Source organism: Nicotiana sylvestris, chromosome 11 (assembly GCF_000393655.2).
Source record: "Nicotiana sylvestris chromosome 11, ASM39365v2, whole genome shotgun sequence".
Lineage (NCBI taxonomy): Eukaryota > Viridiplantae > Streptophyta > Magnoliopsida > Solanales > Solanaceae > Nicotiana > Nicotiana sylvestris.
Genome location: NC_091067.1, coordinates 161,853,921 through 161,868,469, shown reverse-complemented (window position 1 = coordinate 161,868,469; position 14,549 = coordinate 161,853,921). Strand labels below are relative to the sequence as shown.

At 36.4% G+C, this 14,549-nt stretch overlaps 2 protein-coding genes across 3 annotated transcripts; one reads left to right on the top strand and one right to left on the bottom strand.

Annotated features, from left to right (window-relative positions):
* The first annotated feature begins 1,528 nt into the window (after positions 1-1,528).
* Positions 1,529-3,700, top strand: LOC104230224 (probable rRNA-processing protein EBP2 homolog). Its single transcript, XM_009782966.2, has 2 exons — positions 1,529-1,605; positions 2,502-3,700. The coding sequence occupies exon 2, from the start codon at positions 2,515-2,517 to the stop codon at positions 3,418-3,420; it is 906 nt and encodes a 301-aa protein (XP_009781268.1). The 5' UTR covers positions 1,529-1,605; positions 2,502-2,514; the 3' UTR covers positions 3,421-3,700.
* Positions 3,701-4,440: 740 nt separating this feature from the next.
* LOC104230223 (DNA (cytosine-5)-methyltransferase CMT3) lies at positions 4,441-12,690 on the bottom strand. Of its 2 annotated transcripts, none has more exons than XM_009782962.2 (21): positions 12,175-12,690; positions 11,917-11,957; positions 11,691-11,790; positions 11,210-11,317; positions 11,009-11,128; positions 10,822-10,921; positions 10,273-10,463; positions 9,821-9,886; positions 9,478-9,744; positions 9,251-9,309; positions 9,099-9,165; positions 8,663-8,992; positions 8,516-8,584; positions 8,348-8,434; positions 8,154-8,241; positions 6,745-6,833; positions 6,556-6,660; positions 6,434-6,477; positions 6,268-6,337; positions 6,070-6,173; positions 4,441-4,821 (listed from the first exon to the last, which is right to left on the bottom strand). In XM_009782962.2, the coding sequence occupies exons 1-21, from the start codon at positions 12,643-12,645 to the stop codon at positions 4,656-4,658; spliced, it is 2,742 nt and encodes a 913-aa protein (XP_009781264.1). In that variant the 5' UTR covers positions 12,646-12,690; the 3' UTR covers positions 4,441-4,655. The 2 variants fall into 2 exon arrangements, with proteins under 2 accessions (XP_009781264.1, XP_009781265.1); XM_009782963.2 differs by having other exon boundaries at positions 10,273-10,445; positions 12,175-12,689.
* Positions 12,691-14,549: the final 1,859 nt, after the last annotated feature.

The window sequence follows — 14,549 nt, the reverse complement described above, 5'->3', positions numbered from 1 at the left end:
TATTTGTTTAAATTAAAGGCTTAAACATGATTCTTATTGATAAATGGTTAATTTGGAAGTTGTGTCGGCTGGCCTAGTTTCACGATAGGCGTCATCACGACCGGGTCGGTTTTAGGGTCTTGACAGGTAGTGTGTACGTAGACCTTACCCCTACCTTATAGAGATAGAGAGGTTGTTTCCGATAGATCCTCGGCTCAAACAACAGTGGAGACAAAGCAACAAGTAGCAAACAATAGTAACAACAATATATTATGGTAACGGTGCGAATGACGCAGCATAATAATAGTAAAGAATCATGAATAAGATAATACAAAATAGTCATAGTTCTACTGGTAAGCCTAGGAGGAATATACTACTATCTGTCAGCCTACAACCCTAATCCTCGACCTCCTCGCCTTTCTATTGTAGGTCATATCCTCGGTAAGCTGGAGCAATGGTATGCCTTGCCTAACTATCTCTCCCCAATACTTCTTAGGCCTACCCCTTCCCTTCTTCAGACCCACCATGGAGAACCCCTCACACCTCCAGACCGAAGCATCTATGTCTCTCCTCTTCACATGCCCGAACCATCTCAGCCTCGATTCCCGCAACTTGTCCTTCACAGATGTCACTCCTATCTTGTCCCAAATAACTTCATTCTTCATCATGTCCTTCCTGGTATGTCCACACATCTATCTCAACATCCTCATTTCAGCTACTTTCATCTTCTGGACATGGGACTTCTTGACAAGCTAGGACTCAGTTCCATACAACATAGTCGGTCTAACAACCATTCTGTAGAACTTGCCCTTGAGTCCAGGTGGCTCATTCTTATCACACAAAAACCCTCGAGGCAAGCCTCCATCTCATCCACCCCACTCCAATACGATGATTTAACTCTAGAAACTAATATTAAAAAACTAAAATATATTATTTTTGGTAATACTAATAATTGTTTATTATATTTATTTTTATGTATTATGGTCTAGCTAGCGTTCATTTTCATGGTCCATAGCTTAATATATGCTTCTTTTTCTTTTGCCTTTTCTTCTTATAGTTTTTCTTTCATTTTATTACTATGAATTTTAAAGTATTTTATTCTAATATTTGAAGTTCTTTTAATTTTTTTATTTATCCTTACTTATATGATAAAAATTAATGTAAAAAAATGACACAAAAATATACTATTGGTTTGACGCATACATCAGTGACAGCCTCAACAATCTTTTTCTAATTATAACTCTTCAAATATAATTAAAAAATGTATCAACGACTAAAAGATTAGCTCTTTTTAAATATCATTTGACAATCAATATTAATTTTTCGACGTGTTTTTATGCAAAAAGAATATGTAATAATAAAATTATGTGCAATAACTATCCTAAAAATTAAAAATTAAAAACGGTTAGAATCAGATTTAGAGAATCTAGCCATCTGGGCCTATTCCTGGGCCTTTTGAGTTTCAATGTATAGCCCAAATACCTTCAAGCCCGTTTACTCTATTTTCTGGCCCAAAATCCAAAATCGAGAAAACAGCCCACCAATTGTATTTAAGACTAAACCCTAAACCCTTCTAAAAATCTCAGAACTTTGTCTCTTCATCTCTTTCGAATTCTTCCATTTGTTGTAAGTTCTTTCGCTCACCTTAATTATGTTTTTTTGATGATTTTTACTGTTTAATTTGTATGTTATTTGCTTCTCTTATGGTTATGGCTTGAAACTGAATAATCTTTGCAAATTTAGAGTGAAAAAAGGAATAATAAACAATGAAAAGATCTGGGTTTGTTAAAAAAAACTAGTTTTTTGTTGTTGTATTGTTAGTGTTCAGTTCCTGTGTGAAATTTGTAAAGTTCAATTTGTGTTGGTGTATTTATAGCGTTCAGTTCCCTGGTTGAATATTAAAATTTTTAATCATTTGCAAATATGGAGTGAAAAAGGGAAAATGAAAACAAAGAAAATATATGGGTTTATTAAAAAGATGAGTTTTTTGTTGCGAGCAAATTCATACTGCAACATATAATACAAGAGTGTATATTATAGGCCCAATATTTAGCTAATTAGCTAGCACTAATGCTAATCTAGTTAGTCAACTCATATTGTAATTGGTTATTATTGTTAGCTCATGTATCCATGTAGTATGGCTAACTCCTACAACTTCACCTAATAACTATTTTATTTGCATCATTTGTGTTACTTATCAAAGGAAAAAAAGGATAATTTTTTGTTGCTATGTTATTAGTGTTCTGTTGGATTTTTAGTGTTCCGTTCTTGGGTTGAAAGTTGTAAATTTCTCTCATTTACTTAAAAGCATTCTAGTTTCTAAACAATGGGTTACAAATCGTACCCTTTTCATAAATGAGAATTTGAAAAACCCATTTAATCTGAATAAACATTTACTGTCAAATCATCCCCAACCCGCCTCCCTTTATTTGAGCTTGGGACGGGCAATTTGAGCTAGGATGTGAAGCTCACACAGGAGTTAGTTGGTAACTCTAATATTGTCTTTTCTTTATTCTTATCAGAAAGTGCGAGTGTATGATGGTTGAGGATGAATTGGCCGTGATGAACCCAGAGAATGAGGATTCCGACCCAGAAACCGAATCAGAAGAAGAAGATGAAGAAGAAGAAAATCAGCAAGTTGTGAAGTTGGCTGAACCTTCAAAGACTGCTGTATATAACAGGGACGGTTTGCTTGAAAGGCTGGCAGATATCAGTTGGCCCGATAATGTAGATTGGAGTCACAGGCTTAACATCGACAGGGAAGAGCAAGAAGTGGTGGATGTGAATGATGACTTGGCGAGGGAGCACTCTTTCTTCACGCAGGCGTTGGATGGTGCACGCCAAATGTACCTCAGCTTTCAGTCAAAGGGTGAACCTTTTCTGAGGCCCACTGATTATTATGCGGAAATGGTGAAGACTGACACGCACATGGAGAAAGTTAAGGGTCGACTCTTAGCTGAGAAGAGGAAGATGGAGGAGTCTGAAGAGAGGAGGAAGGCGAGAGATAACAAGAAACTGGCCAAGGAAGTACAAGCACAGAAGATGAAAGATAGGGCAAAGCAGAAGAAGCAGGATATTGAGTCCGTTAAAAAGTGGAGGAAGCAAAGGCAGCAGAGCGGGTTTGATAAGGATGGTGCTGCCGGCCTAGATTTGCCTTTTGATGAAGATGGGACTAAACCGTTTCAGAGATCAAATAAGAAGAGACCTGGTGTATCTCCTGGAGATCGTTCAGGGGGAAGGGCGACATTTGGTGGGAAAAAGTTTGGTGGAAAAGGGAAGGGTCCAGACAAGAAGAGGAAAACCAGGGAATTCAGGGACTCCAAGTTTGGATTTGGTGGGAGAAAAGGTTTAAAGAAGCAGAACACTGCTGAGACTACTAATGATTTCAAAGGATTCCAAAAGGGTGAAGTTTCTGGAAAAAACAAACGCGCAAAGAGATGATTCTGCTTATTACTTGCTAGAGTTTGCTCTACTAGACTAAAGTTATTCCTTTGTAATGTGGATGAAATTTAGATTTAATTGAGAGCTTTTCAAACAGAATGAATTAATGTCTCTTGTGGTAAAAGTTTTTGCAAATTGTTGGTCAATCTGACTGTGGCTTGGAAACTGAATGATGTATTAGCTTTGTCTTCTTTATTTAGCATTATATACCATATTGAAGTGTAACTTTTCCTCCGGATAGGAGTCTATTGTTCAATGTCATTTCATTTATTTTGTTTTCTCTCTAGTAGTACTACTTCTCTCTTTATGTGTCTCCGCTCTAAGGTTTCATTATATCGTCATTGCATTTCAGGTTATTAACTTTAGCTTTCAGTTCTGGCTACAAGTTGATGAAACCTTGGGTTCTTTGCCATCTGATTGACCAGTGAGTTCTAAACTCAGCCAAATTTATTGCCCTTCACTAGTAGGACATTATAGCGATGATTATCTTGTCATTGTAGCTTTTTTTGTCTAAACTCACCCAAATTTAATTGCCCTTCACTACATTTTTATCCATGGATAGCACTCAAAGCTAATAGTGTTTCTTCCACTTTATAAGTATGCATTCAAGATTTAATATTTTCTTAAGTTTGAGAGATTTTTCACCTATATGTCCATACTTCATGTTGAAAATGTTAGATTCAGTTTAACTTGTTACTTACATGTTACATCTGCCATTGCCTCCAGACTTTGAGCAAGCACACCACACTCTAGAAAGTTGGGACATTGCATACAAGAGAACAATTTGTCTACCAGCTAGGGAATATTATGAGTAGCAGATCAGGTAAGTGGATTATGGATAAGTTAGATGGTGTTTTATTTCTGACAAAAAGTTATTCAAAACCAAAAGCTTTCAAAAACTCATCTTTACTTCTCCACGGTTTTTGTTGCCACCTTACTCTCCAAGTATCAAAGCAAAATGTATGTCACAGCCCTTCAGGCTTTAAATCATTACATCTTAACATTATAAGTGCATATATGTTGAATAATCAAAATCATTAAATTGTGCATTCATTTATGCCAAATCAACTAAACTGTGAATCACGAATATAGCAGTAAGTGATACATACAAAAAATCAATGTCTTTTTCAACTTCTCCATTGACCTAATTTTGCAATGAATGATTGATATTGGAATGATCAGTCCCAAAATCTTCCTACGGGTGAATAGCTTGTGTGATGGTCAAATAATTAAATTTAATCTATAGATTCCTCATTGGAGCCCAGTTCCTCTAGACATGGAAAATTAGGTGGCAATGACAGTAAGGGTTTTTCTCCCGACAATCCTTCCATTGCCAGCGCTAAAGAATACCCTAAAGCCCGAGCCACTGGTACTGCAACTGCATTTCCTACTTGCATGTACCTATGAAACACAAAACAAATTCAAGTCAGAACCTGCAATTAAAAGGTTGTTGCTATATATTTCCTAGTACAACATTATACAACAACAACTACCCAATAAAATCTCACAAAGTGGGGTCTGGGGAGAGTAATGTGTATGTAGACCTTACCCCTACCCTGATTGGGCAGAGAGGCTGTTTCCGATAGACCCTCGGCTCAGAAATATGAAAATAAAAAACAAGAAAAGACAATTCATTAGTAACTCCAGTAGAAACCGTAGTAGTAACAGAAGTATAACAACCAAAAGATAAATGACATGCAATAACAGTAACCAGTATCTAACACCCGGGGCTAAGATAAACTGCAAGCCATCTAAGATCAACCCTAATCCAACTCCGCTTCACCCCGGGTATAAAGTAAGGAAAGCTCTACTACCCCCTAACCTACAACCATAATGTTTGACCTTCAGACCTTCCTATCAAGGGTCACGTCCTCGGAAATCTGCAATCGTACCATGTCTTGCCTGATAACCTCTCCCCAATACTTCTTAAGCCTCCCTCTACCTCCTCTCATACCCACCACGGCCAACCGCTCACACCTCCTCACCAGAGGATCAAGGCTTTTTCTCCGCACGTGCCCGAACCATCTATGCCTCGCTTCCCGCATCTTGTCATCCACAGGGGCCACGCCCACCTTGTTTCGAATATCTTCATTCCTAATCTTGTCTATCGTAGTGTGCCCGCACATCCACCTCAGCATCCTCATCTCTGCTACCTTCATCCTCTGGATATGATAGTTCTTAACCGGCCAACACTCCACCCCATACAACATGGCCGGTCTAACCACAGCTCTATAAAACTTACCCTTGAGTATCGGTGGCACTTTCTTGTCGCATTATATAACTGAAAAACATTCCTCTAGAAATTAGACTCTTCAAGCAGGATATTTTTCGGACAAAATTTAGCGTGTCCAAATTATATGTTGATATAGCAAAGGCTAAATTGCATTCGACCAAAACAGCTCAAATAAATCTCTCTACATCTGAGCAGTCCCTTAAAACTATAGGCTGATCTCTAAGTTAAATTTGGCATATTCAGTATTAGTTTCCTGAGTTCAACTCGAGCTAGATTATATTCTACATGTCATATCATAAAAACATGCATGAGCAGTTGTTAGATAAGAGTAAGCTGAAAAGTGTTTGCAGATGAGTCATTAAAGTAGATCACACAAATACAACACCAACTGGTCACTACTTTGATTCAATAGTTACCTTTCTTTTATTGGCCCTGTCAGTTTGTAGTAGTCAGGTAAACCTTGCAGCCGTGCATTTTCACGGATAGTAAGAACTCTGTCCTGCTCTGGATGTAATATGACCTGAAAGGAGATCAAGAACGACAAAGGGCATCAGAACACACCAAGTGAAGAAGCGCATGTTTTATTTTGAGACAACTAGCAAAGGCAAAGGTACCTGATTGTGGGGTTCTGCTCTTGTAACAACTGTTGGAACAATTTCATCCCACCATAAACGACCAAATGGCCTGCATAATTTCAAATACCATGACAATAGTAGAGTCATTATGATAGGTAAGGGGTAGTGCAAGCTAAATCAAATCAGGAAAACATTGTATCATTACTTTGTGGAAGTACCACGAACAAAAGTTATCGCATAGTCAGGGACCTGTGAGTTTGAAAAATCATAAGAAATAGAAGAAAAAAAATGTCAAAATAGAATGCTCCCACAAAAAGCAAATTATACCAAAGGCTTTCCCGAAGCAACTTTTACTCTTTCTACATCTGGATCCAATTCAACAGTATTGTTAGCACGAACACGAACCCCAGGCAGGTCCCTGAAGTTTGCACCCTATAATCATGGAAGAAGGAATCAACAACCTAGGGACATGTTCATATCACTACCACAAATAGCAGGATATAAAAGGTGTAATACCTTCCGCTTGGGAATTTGACATACACGCTCATAGTCATCTTCATTTAACCGAAGGGGCCGATGATCATACAAAACAGACCCTAATGTCCCTACAATATAAAAATGCTATCAAAATGTACAAAAGGCTTACACCACCATCCGACATATCTGAAGGTCTAGATGCCTTGGTAAAATGCTGAATTATTTCAGGTAAAATCTAGTTAAGCCATAGAAAATTTCAGAATGAGAGTTATTATTTTTGCCAAAGTTTCCAACATCTAAAAGGTGTGACTTTTTGAGGATTAATTTCATGTTTTACCCGTTATAAAAATTAAATAACAAAATTATATTTTAGCACATCAAAATAACTGAATTTTACCCCTTATAACAGGAAAGTTAAAAAATTATCTATTGTAACATTAAAGCAACTAAACTATGTGTGAATTGGTTGGATAATACAAATGAATAGGACAAATTTCCGGCGCTGATTATTGATTCCCCCTTCTTAATTTGTTTTTGCTTCATAAAACATGGGAAGTCAAAATTTCTGTATGATAAATTTTTTATTGTCATTTGTATTTTCTGTGCTAGAAATTTGACATTCCGGTCATTTTTATTTTCTGAGAGATCCACGCAAAGGTCAACTATTTTTAATATGACAAAATAGTTTTGCAACTTTACTGTTAAAGTGCGTAAAGTTCGGTTATATTAATGTCATAAAAACTAGTTTTATGACTTTACTCTTATAATAGATTAAGTTCAACGATCATGCATGAACGAAAGCAAAGATTCTAAAGAACTATTGAACGAATAGAGAAAAGATAACTCAAGAATAGATTCAAAAGTTAACAGAAGGAACGAATGAAATTCGAAGAATACACAATTCAAGAAGAAAATTATAAAGTTGAATAATAAACTTAAACGGTGATCTAGGAATAAAAATAAGATATCATACATGATCACATAACAGGCATACATAAGCTAAAGTTGCAAGCTTTCACATTTATTAACAAGTCCAAGGGCACAACTAATGAAACGTCCCAGGTTATTATGCATCGCAAATATCAAATGATTTTGACTTATAGAATTTTAGGTACGTGTGGTAAAGCTACAAATATCACTGATCAATGTGTAGGGATAGCAACATGGCCAATGTAAAAATCAGCAGATATTGTAGCCTAGCAATCAACGAAATAGACAAGAACGAGACACCGTAGTTCAACTTCCAATAGAAATAAAAAAGGCTAGGTGATTTCTTTTTATTTGCCCAATCTTTGATGGGAAGACTTAGTATCTTGGGTGGTGGTGAAATAGTTAATGTGCCACAAGCTGACCTGGAAACTATAATTATCCAAGAAGGGTACAATGATATCACACTACAGCAGTCACTCCAGACTATGTCATACTACTACCAAGATAAATGGACTCACCATCTCTCCTTGATCTTATGAAATGTTGGAAGGCAGATTTGGGTTCATCAATATAAGGCATCTCGTCCTTTGGTTCGTCATTTTCCACCTAAATTCAAAAATATTTCCATAAAGAAAGGAACACAATTATGTTAGGCATATGCTTAATCAATTGGAAGTATGTCCTTAAGGCAACTTTGATATCTATTACATACAGGAGGAAGATCTGAAATTGCATCTTTAAGAAAAAGTTCTCTCTTTAGCTCGACTTTCAAGGCCTCATCATATGCTACGACATTTAACTGCATTCAAATACATATTCATATTCAGTAAAGAGCAAATATAACAGAATCTATGGTGTTAAAATAATTTCAATAGACTACCTCAAATTCTTTGGGCATTCCACCCCTCACAACAACATTATGTGTGGGCAATGGATATTGTGGCAATTTCTGCAAAACAAGATGAGATTTAAAGTGAGAACAAGGAAGAACAAGAAAATAAATATATCAAATTAATTATTCTTTTACCTCTGAAGGAAGAGCACCCCACATGAAGACACGCCTACGAAATTGTGGAAGTCCATAAGCCCCGGCTACCATCATTCCCATCCGTGTTTGGTAGTTCATTCCAACAAGTCTGCCCAATGCATATCTTCCTAGAAACCCATCTGCGAACTTGACCAAATCTACTACGTTTTCCATTAATACGAATCGTGGATTCAAGAACTCCACAATGTCCATGAATGTTTCAAGTTGTTTATTTTTTGAATCTCCTAATGGATTCTTTGAGTTCCTAAAGCGATTAAACCCGCTTACTCCCTGACAAGGAGGTCCCCCACATATGACCTCTACTTCCCCCTAAGTACAACCAATAGAAAAGTTAGATTCAATGCATTACAATCACAAAGATAAATTCATATAGTAGAGATCCAAAACTAGGCAAAGATAGAGAGAGGCAACTTACAGGCAATGGCAAAATACTTGCTTTGAAGCCCTTGGCCACAAAGTCCTTTATTTTCTCTTGGCAACCACTATAGGTAAATATAAATTTTAGATAAATGTATTAATAATTCAAAATATGGATTCACAATATGGTAGTTAGTTTGGAATTCATACTCTAAGCCCTCTATTGGCTCCCAAGTGTCTTCCTCTTGGCCATAACCCTTCCAACGTACCTTGTCATAAATAGTAATAAAGTGATTTAAGGAACCAACAGAAACACACTAGCTTATCTACAAAATCTTGAGTTGTTCACCGGAATTAGTCTACAAGATATAAACAAAGAGTTCTCTGTAAAGTAGCCAAGTTAGGATGCAAAGAGTTCCAACATGGTGAATAAATACCTTAAAGTAAAGGCCAGGCTTATTTATTTCCTTTGGGTCTCCATAGCAAATTTCTAAAAGCTCTTCCACCTCAAAAATTTCACCTTGTTCATCATCACCAGATCCCTCATCCTCATCTCCATTATCATTGTTATCTTCCTCATCCTCATCTCTTACTTTCAGAAAAGGGTGTGTCGGGGTATTATTTCTCAACAATGAACAAGATGCACAAAGCTGCCTCCACTCCCTCAAAAGTAATAAGAAATCATCAGCAGACTCATTTCTTACCTGCATAACACATATAATATATTCATTTAAAGAACAAAAGGAAGATAGATAAACATAATGTGTTATCACTCATTACCGCAGTCTCTGGATGGTTCCATTTCAAGCTATCACAGGCATATTGATTTAGGTCAACAGCCCATTTCTGCAGTCAAGATAGATAAATAAATAAATCTACCTAAAATAGTGAAGACATAACAAAATATATAAAAGCATCTTTTTTTATAGCTTAATCTTTAAGATAAAGTAGATTAACCTTTAATATAAAGTAACCACACATTTCAATATGATATCAGAACATTAAAAGTATTGCATTCAAATCTCACTGCCACTCTACGTCCTTCCACAAACTTGGCTAGTTAAAGTAGTAGGCGTGCATGTGAAGAGGTATGTTGAAGGCACATTCAAGTAAATAAAAGTGTGTCATCTTTAATAGTTCAAACTTTTAGATAAGGTGGTTACACAATTCAACAAAAGCAAACATACAACTAGGGAAGGGCAAGAACAACCATATTAGGTAACAAAACATACAGTAACAAGCTTAACACCACCAATATCAGCACCAAGGCACAACCCAGTGGACATTGCTCCACAACCTGAATAGAGATCCAAGAGGTTCTTTTCAAGCTTCTGTTCTTTGACATCTACAGTATCACTATCGCTAGATATGGTAGAATCTGATTCACTAATGGGGCTTGAAACATCTGCAAAAATAGCAGTCCCTGTTGTCTATATTATCAGAGAAATATCTATCTTATGTGCTTGGTATAAAGGAAAATTATTTCTTCAATAATTATTTTCTTGAAAAATAGTTTCTAGTGTTTGGTTGGGAGAAAGAAAATAATTTCTGAAAAACTATTGTTAGAGATTGATAACAATGCCAACAAATTAAAGTAGTGCTTTGCTTTAAATATTTGATTTGATTGTTGCGTGTTGTTTAAAATTGATGATAATATCTAAGTATTGACCAGAGAAAATAAAACTAAAAGTTGAGATACTTGTAAAGGAAAGTGATTTTGGCCCAAGAAAATGTGTTGACAAACCAAACAAAGCCTTTAAATTACTACACTTGAAAAATACCTTGTGGTAAGCTAACAAATGATGAGTATGGAAGCAGGTACATCATGTCATAGTAATAGTCAGAATTTGATCGCAAACTTTCCTTGAGCGGTAGCCTTACCTACAAAGAAAATCCAACACGTATTAGTGTTGCTTGTTAAAACCAAGAGCGCCAATGTATCTTCTTATTAAGCAAAACCTAACATACATTTGAGGGTATAGGAACAATCTTGATTTTCTTTACAAGGCAACCAAGAGGATTATCATCCTTGATTTCAGAAAAGAATACACGTTTGTTGTTGATAAACTGGTCATGAGCTTTAATTACCTAATGAAAGAACAAAGGTTAGAAGCATCAAACATCATAAGGATAAGAAGAACTAGCCTTCATAAATTAAGAATTTCTTACAGTATCCTTGGCTCTGTAAAACCATTGAGCAGTAAAATACTGCATACCATCAACAGCTTGAAAAAATTCAACAATCTTGCATATATAATCATCTTCATCGTTTGAAGCCTATAAAATTAAAAATGCAAATAATGACTGATCTATATATTGATCCATAAAATGATCGTATGCATATAATTAGAAAGGAAATATTAGGAACATTATGCATCTTATTAAGGTTGTTTTCCTACTTTAAGGTATATGTAAACATTACTTAATCCGAAGAGTTCAAGGGATAATCAAGCAACTTTTTCTGTTCTTCCTTCTTTTCACAAACAAATAGTGAAGGAAAACCTCTTACCAAAATGGTAAGAAAATCAATTAGAATCTAGAAACTCCAAACGAAATAACATAATGGTATCTAGTACATATAATAATTTTTAAAGGTGTAATTAATTCCGAACTGAAAGACTAAACTATACTTAAGCATTGTAGTATTTACCTGTACATAGGCATCATCCCCGAGATTGTAAATCTGACCATCAACCACTGCCTGGGCAAAATGACACTTAGCCTGGATTAATTGGTCAGCATCATCTTGACTGGACCAAATTCAACATATATAACATGAGGATCAGATGTCACCAACATAAACTAGATGAAGCTAAAAGACAGGAGGCAAAATCTATTGCGCAATGATCAAGTTTATGTAGCCTTTGCAAACTTACTCATTTAAGGTCATGGGTTTACCATTTGCTTTCACCCTATCCTGCTCATTGGTAAATTTAAAAAAAAATATTACATAAATGTTAAATACCAGCTAAAAATAAACAAGAACAATATTACTACTAACGACCTCATGGACTCTAAACATTACGCATTTACTCATAATGTTTTCTTAATCAATGTATTATAATGCTAACTATTTCTCAAACAGTAATCATATGCAAGAAATGCAAAATAGTGTGCAATTAAGCAAAGCAAACCTTGTGATTAATGTAGCGATGAGGCCATTTCTGCATAGCTTCTGCATGCGAAATAGAATCACCAGAAAACTCACACTCCTGATCGTCATTTGCTTGCGTAGCTCTTCTCACCTTTTGAGCAGACGAGGATTCTTCGTTCGAGCTCTCGCACTCTGTTTCCTCAACTTCTACTTCATCTTCAACGAAGTCACACTCAACTGTAGAAGAAGCCGGTTCTACTACTGGATCCTGCTTTTCCACTGCATGTCCCTTTGACTTCTTATTCGTCGCCGCTGCCGTAGAAGCCTTCGGTGTAGAAGCCTTCCGTTTGCTTGGCATTGTGCCGCCAAAGGAAAGGGGTAGGGGTGGAGACTGGAGAGTGTGAAAAATAGAGAAAGTGTGAAGGGGTTTATATATATGTGGAGAGTTTTTGGGACTTATTGAAAATTTTAAAGCGTCGTGATGAAAGCGGGAACCCGGAATTGTAGGCATTTTCGGAAGTGGATTGGAATTTGTGGGTCACGTCCGGTTAGTGATCCGGTGTGTTTGATATGATGGGTGATATTTTTCGAAATATGTTGATTCAGAAAATATATTGCAATTGATTTTGTGATATTTGGTTGTTAGAAAGAAAAAATTGGAAAATTAATTCCATCACTTTTGGGTAAAATCATTTTCCTTCACAATTGTCTTATAGCCCGTTTGGCCAAGCTTCTAAAATCAGCTTATTTTGAGAAACGTTTTTCTCAAAAGTACTTTTTAAAAAAGTGTTTTTAATGATAAGTAGTTTGTGTTTGGCTAATTAATTTGAAAAACACTTTTGAGCAGTAATTAGTATTTGGCCAAGCTTTTGAAAATTGCTTCTAAGTGCATTCTCAAAAGTGTTTCTTAGAAAAGTGCTTTTGGAGAGAAACTATTTTTTCTGTTTCTCAAAACTGTTTCTACTTCTCCTCAAAAGTACTTTTTTTCCTTGCAAAAACTTGGCCAAACACCTCAATTTTTTACCAAAAGTATTTTATTTTTTTGGGCCCAAAAAAAGTTTGGTCAAACAGGCTATAATAGCCATTATAGTTGAGCGTAAAAGGCCAATATAGTCCCGCTTAGACTATTTAATTCATATCACTATTTCAATTTTCAACCAACACTTAGACATTACTATTTTTTAACCAAAAGATTTTGGGCCATTCTTGTTAAACGGATTTAATAAGGAGATAGAGGGTAAATCTTAGCTAAAGACAATCATTTCTAGATCAGAAATCACAAACAGGTATAAACCATTATAGTTGAGCATGAAAGACCAATATAGCCCCGCTTGTGCTCCACAATATAATGAAAGCTGGCAATTTACATAATATCAAATGGAATAGAGAAATAGCAACAGAAACGATTCACCCGATTGTAGGCTAGACAGATCTGTATTTTCTTGAGAAGGTTGAATTACACATTAATGCCAAGATTCTAAGCTCTTTTCTCCTTTTGGCGATGGGTCTGAGGTCATGGACCATCTTTCCTCTCCGAAAGGTGTGTTCATCTTGGATCTTTTTACTGTCCTACTTTTTTACTCTCCCTCCTAGTATTTATAAAAAATACTTTCATTACTCATCGGTTCTTAACCAGTGTACCCTTATCTTTGGAATATCCTGTAGAATAATAATTTAAAATGGTTAAGTGTCGAACTAGTTGTACGAGCCTCACGAATGCTCGACTTCAGCCATAACCGGACTGTTTTCCAGTGTGTTGCTTCCTAAACGTGACTTCGGCTTGGCTGAACCCAGGTTGGTCTCCCTTAAGTAGACTTCTTTTGATCAAATTTTGACTCATATAGTTAGTCCATCCGCCTGTCAAGGTCTTCTTCGTACGAGCTTGATGGGCGAACCCCGCCGATTTGTGAGTTGAGAAATCTGAGCATCTTGGTCGAGGTGCGAACCCTTGATGGCGAGATAATGATGTGATGCTTTGAGAGTTGATCATGACCATTACGTTAGTTCTAAATGACGTCAATCTGTCTTGTGTCATTATGGCGTACGTTTTCGATGCGTTGCGTCGTTACCTGTGCCTTTTCTATTCTGGAGTTAACGTGGCGGCATTTGGTTTTCCCCTCAAGATGAATGTGTTCTTATAAATAGAGAAGAAAATTTCTTATTTGGGTTACTGAGTTTCTCAATCCTTCAAAGAGCTTCAAGCTTTCTCTCCTCCTTCTACCGATTCTTGCGTTCCCATCTCCCTTTCTATAAAGTTTCCTGCCGTAATTTCCCTCTTCTTCTCAGCACTAGTCATCTACGCAACCAACAAGGAGATGGCTAGTGAATCCTCTAACTCTGATAAAGCCGTCGGCGCCGCTACATCGGAAACTGATATACCATTTCATGAAAAAGGGATAGTCATAGCGAAAGATG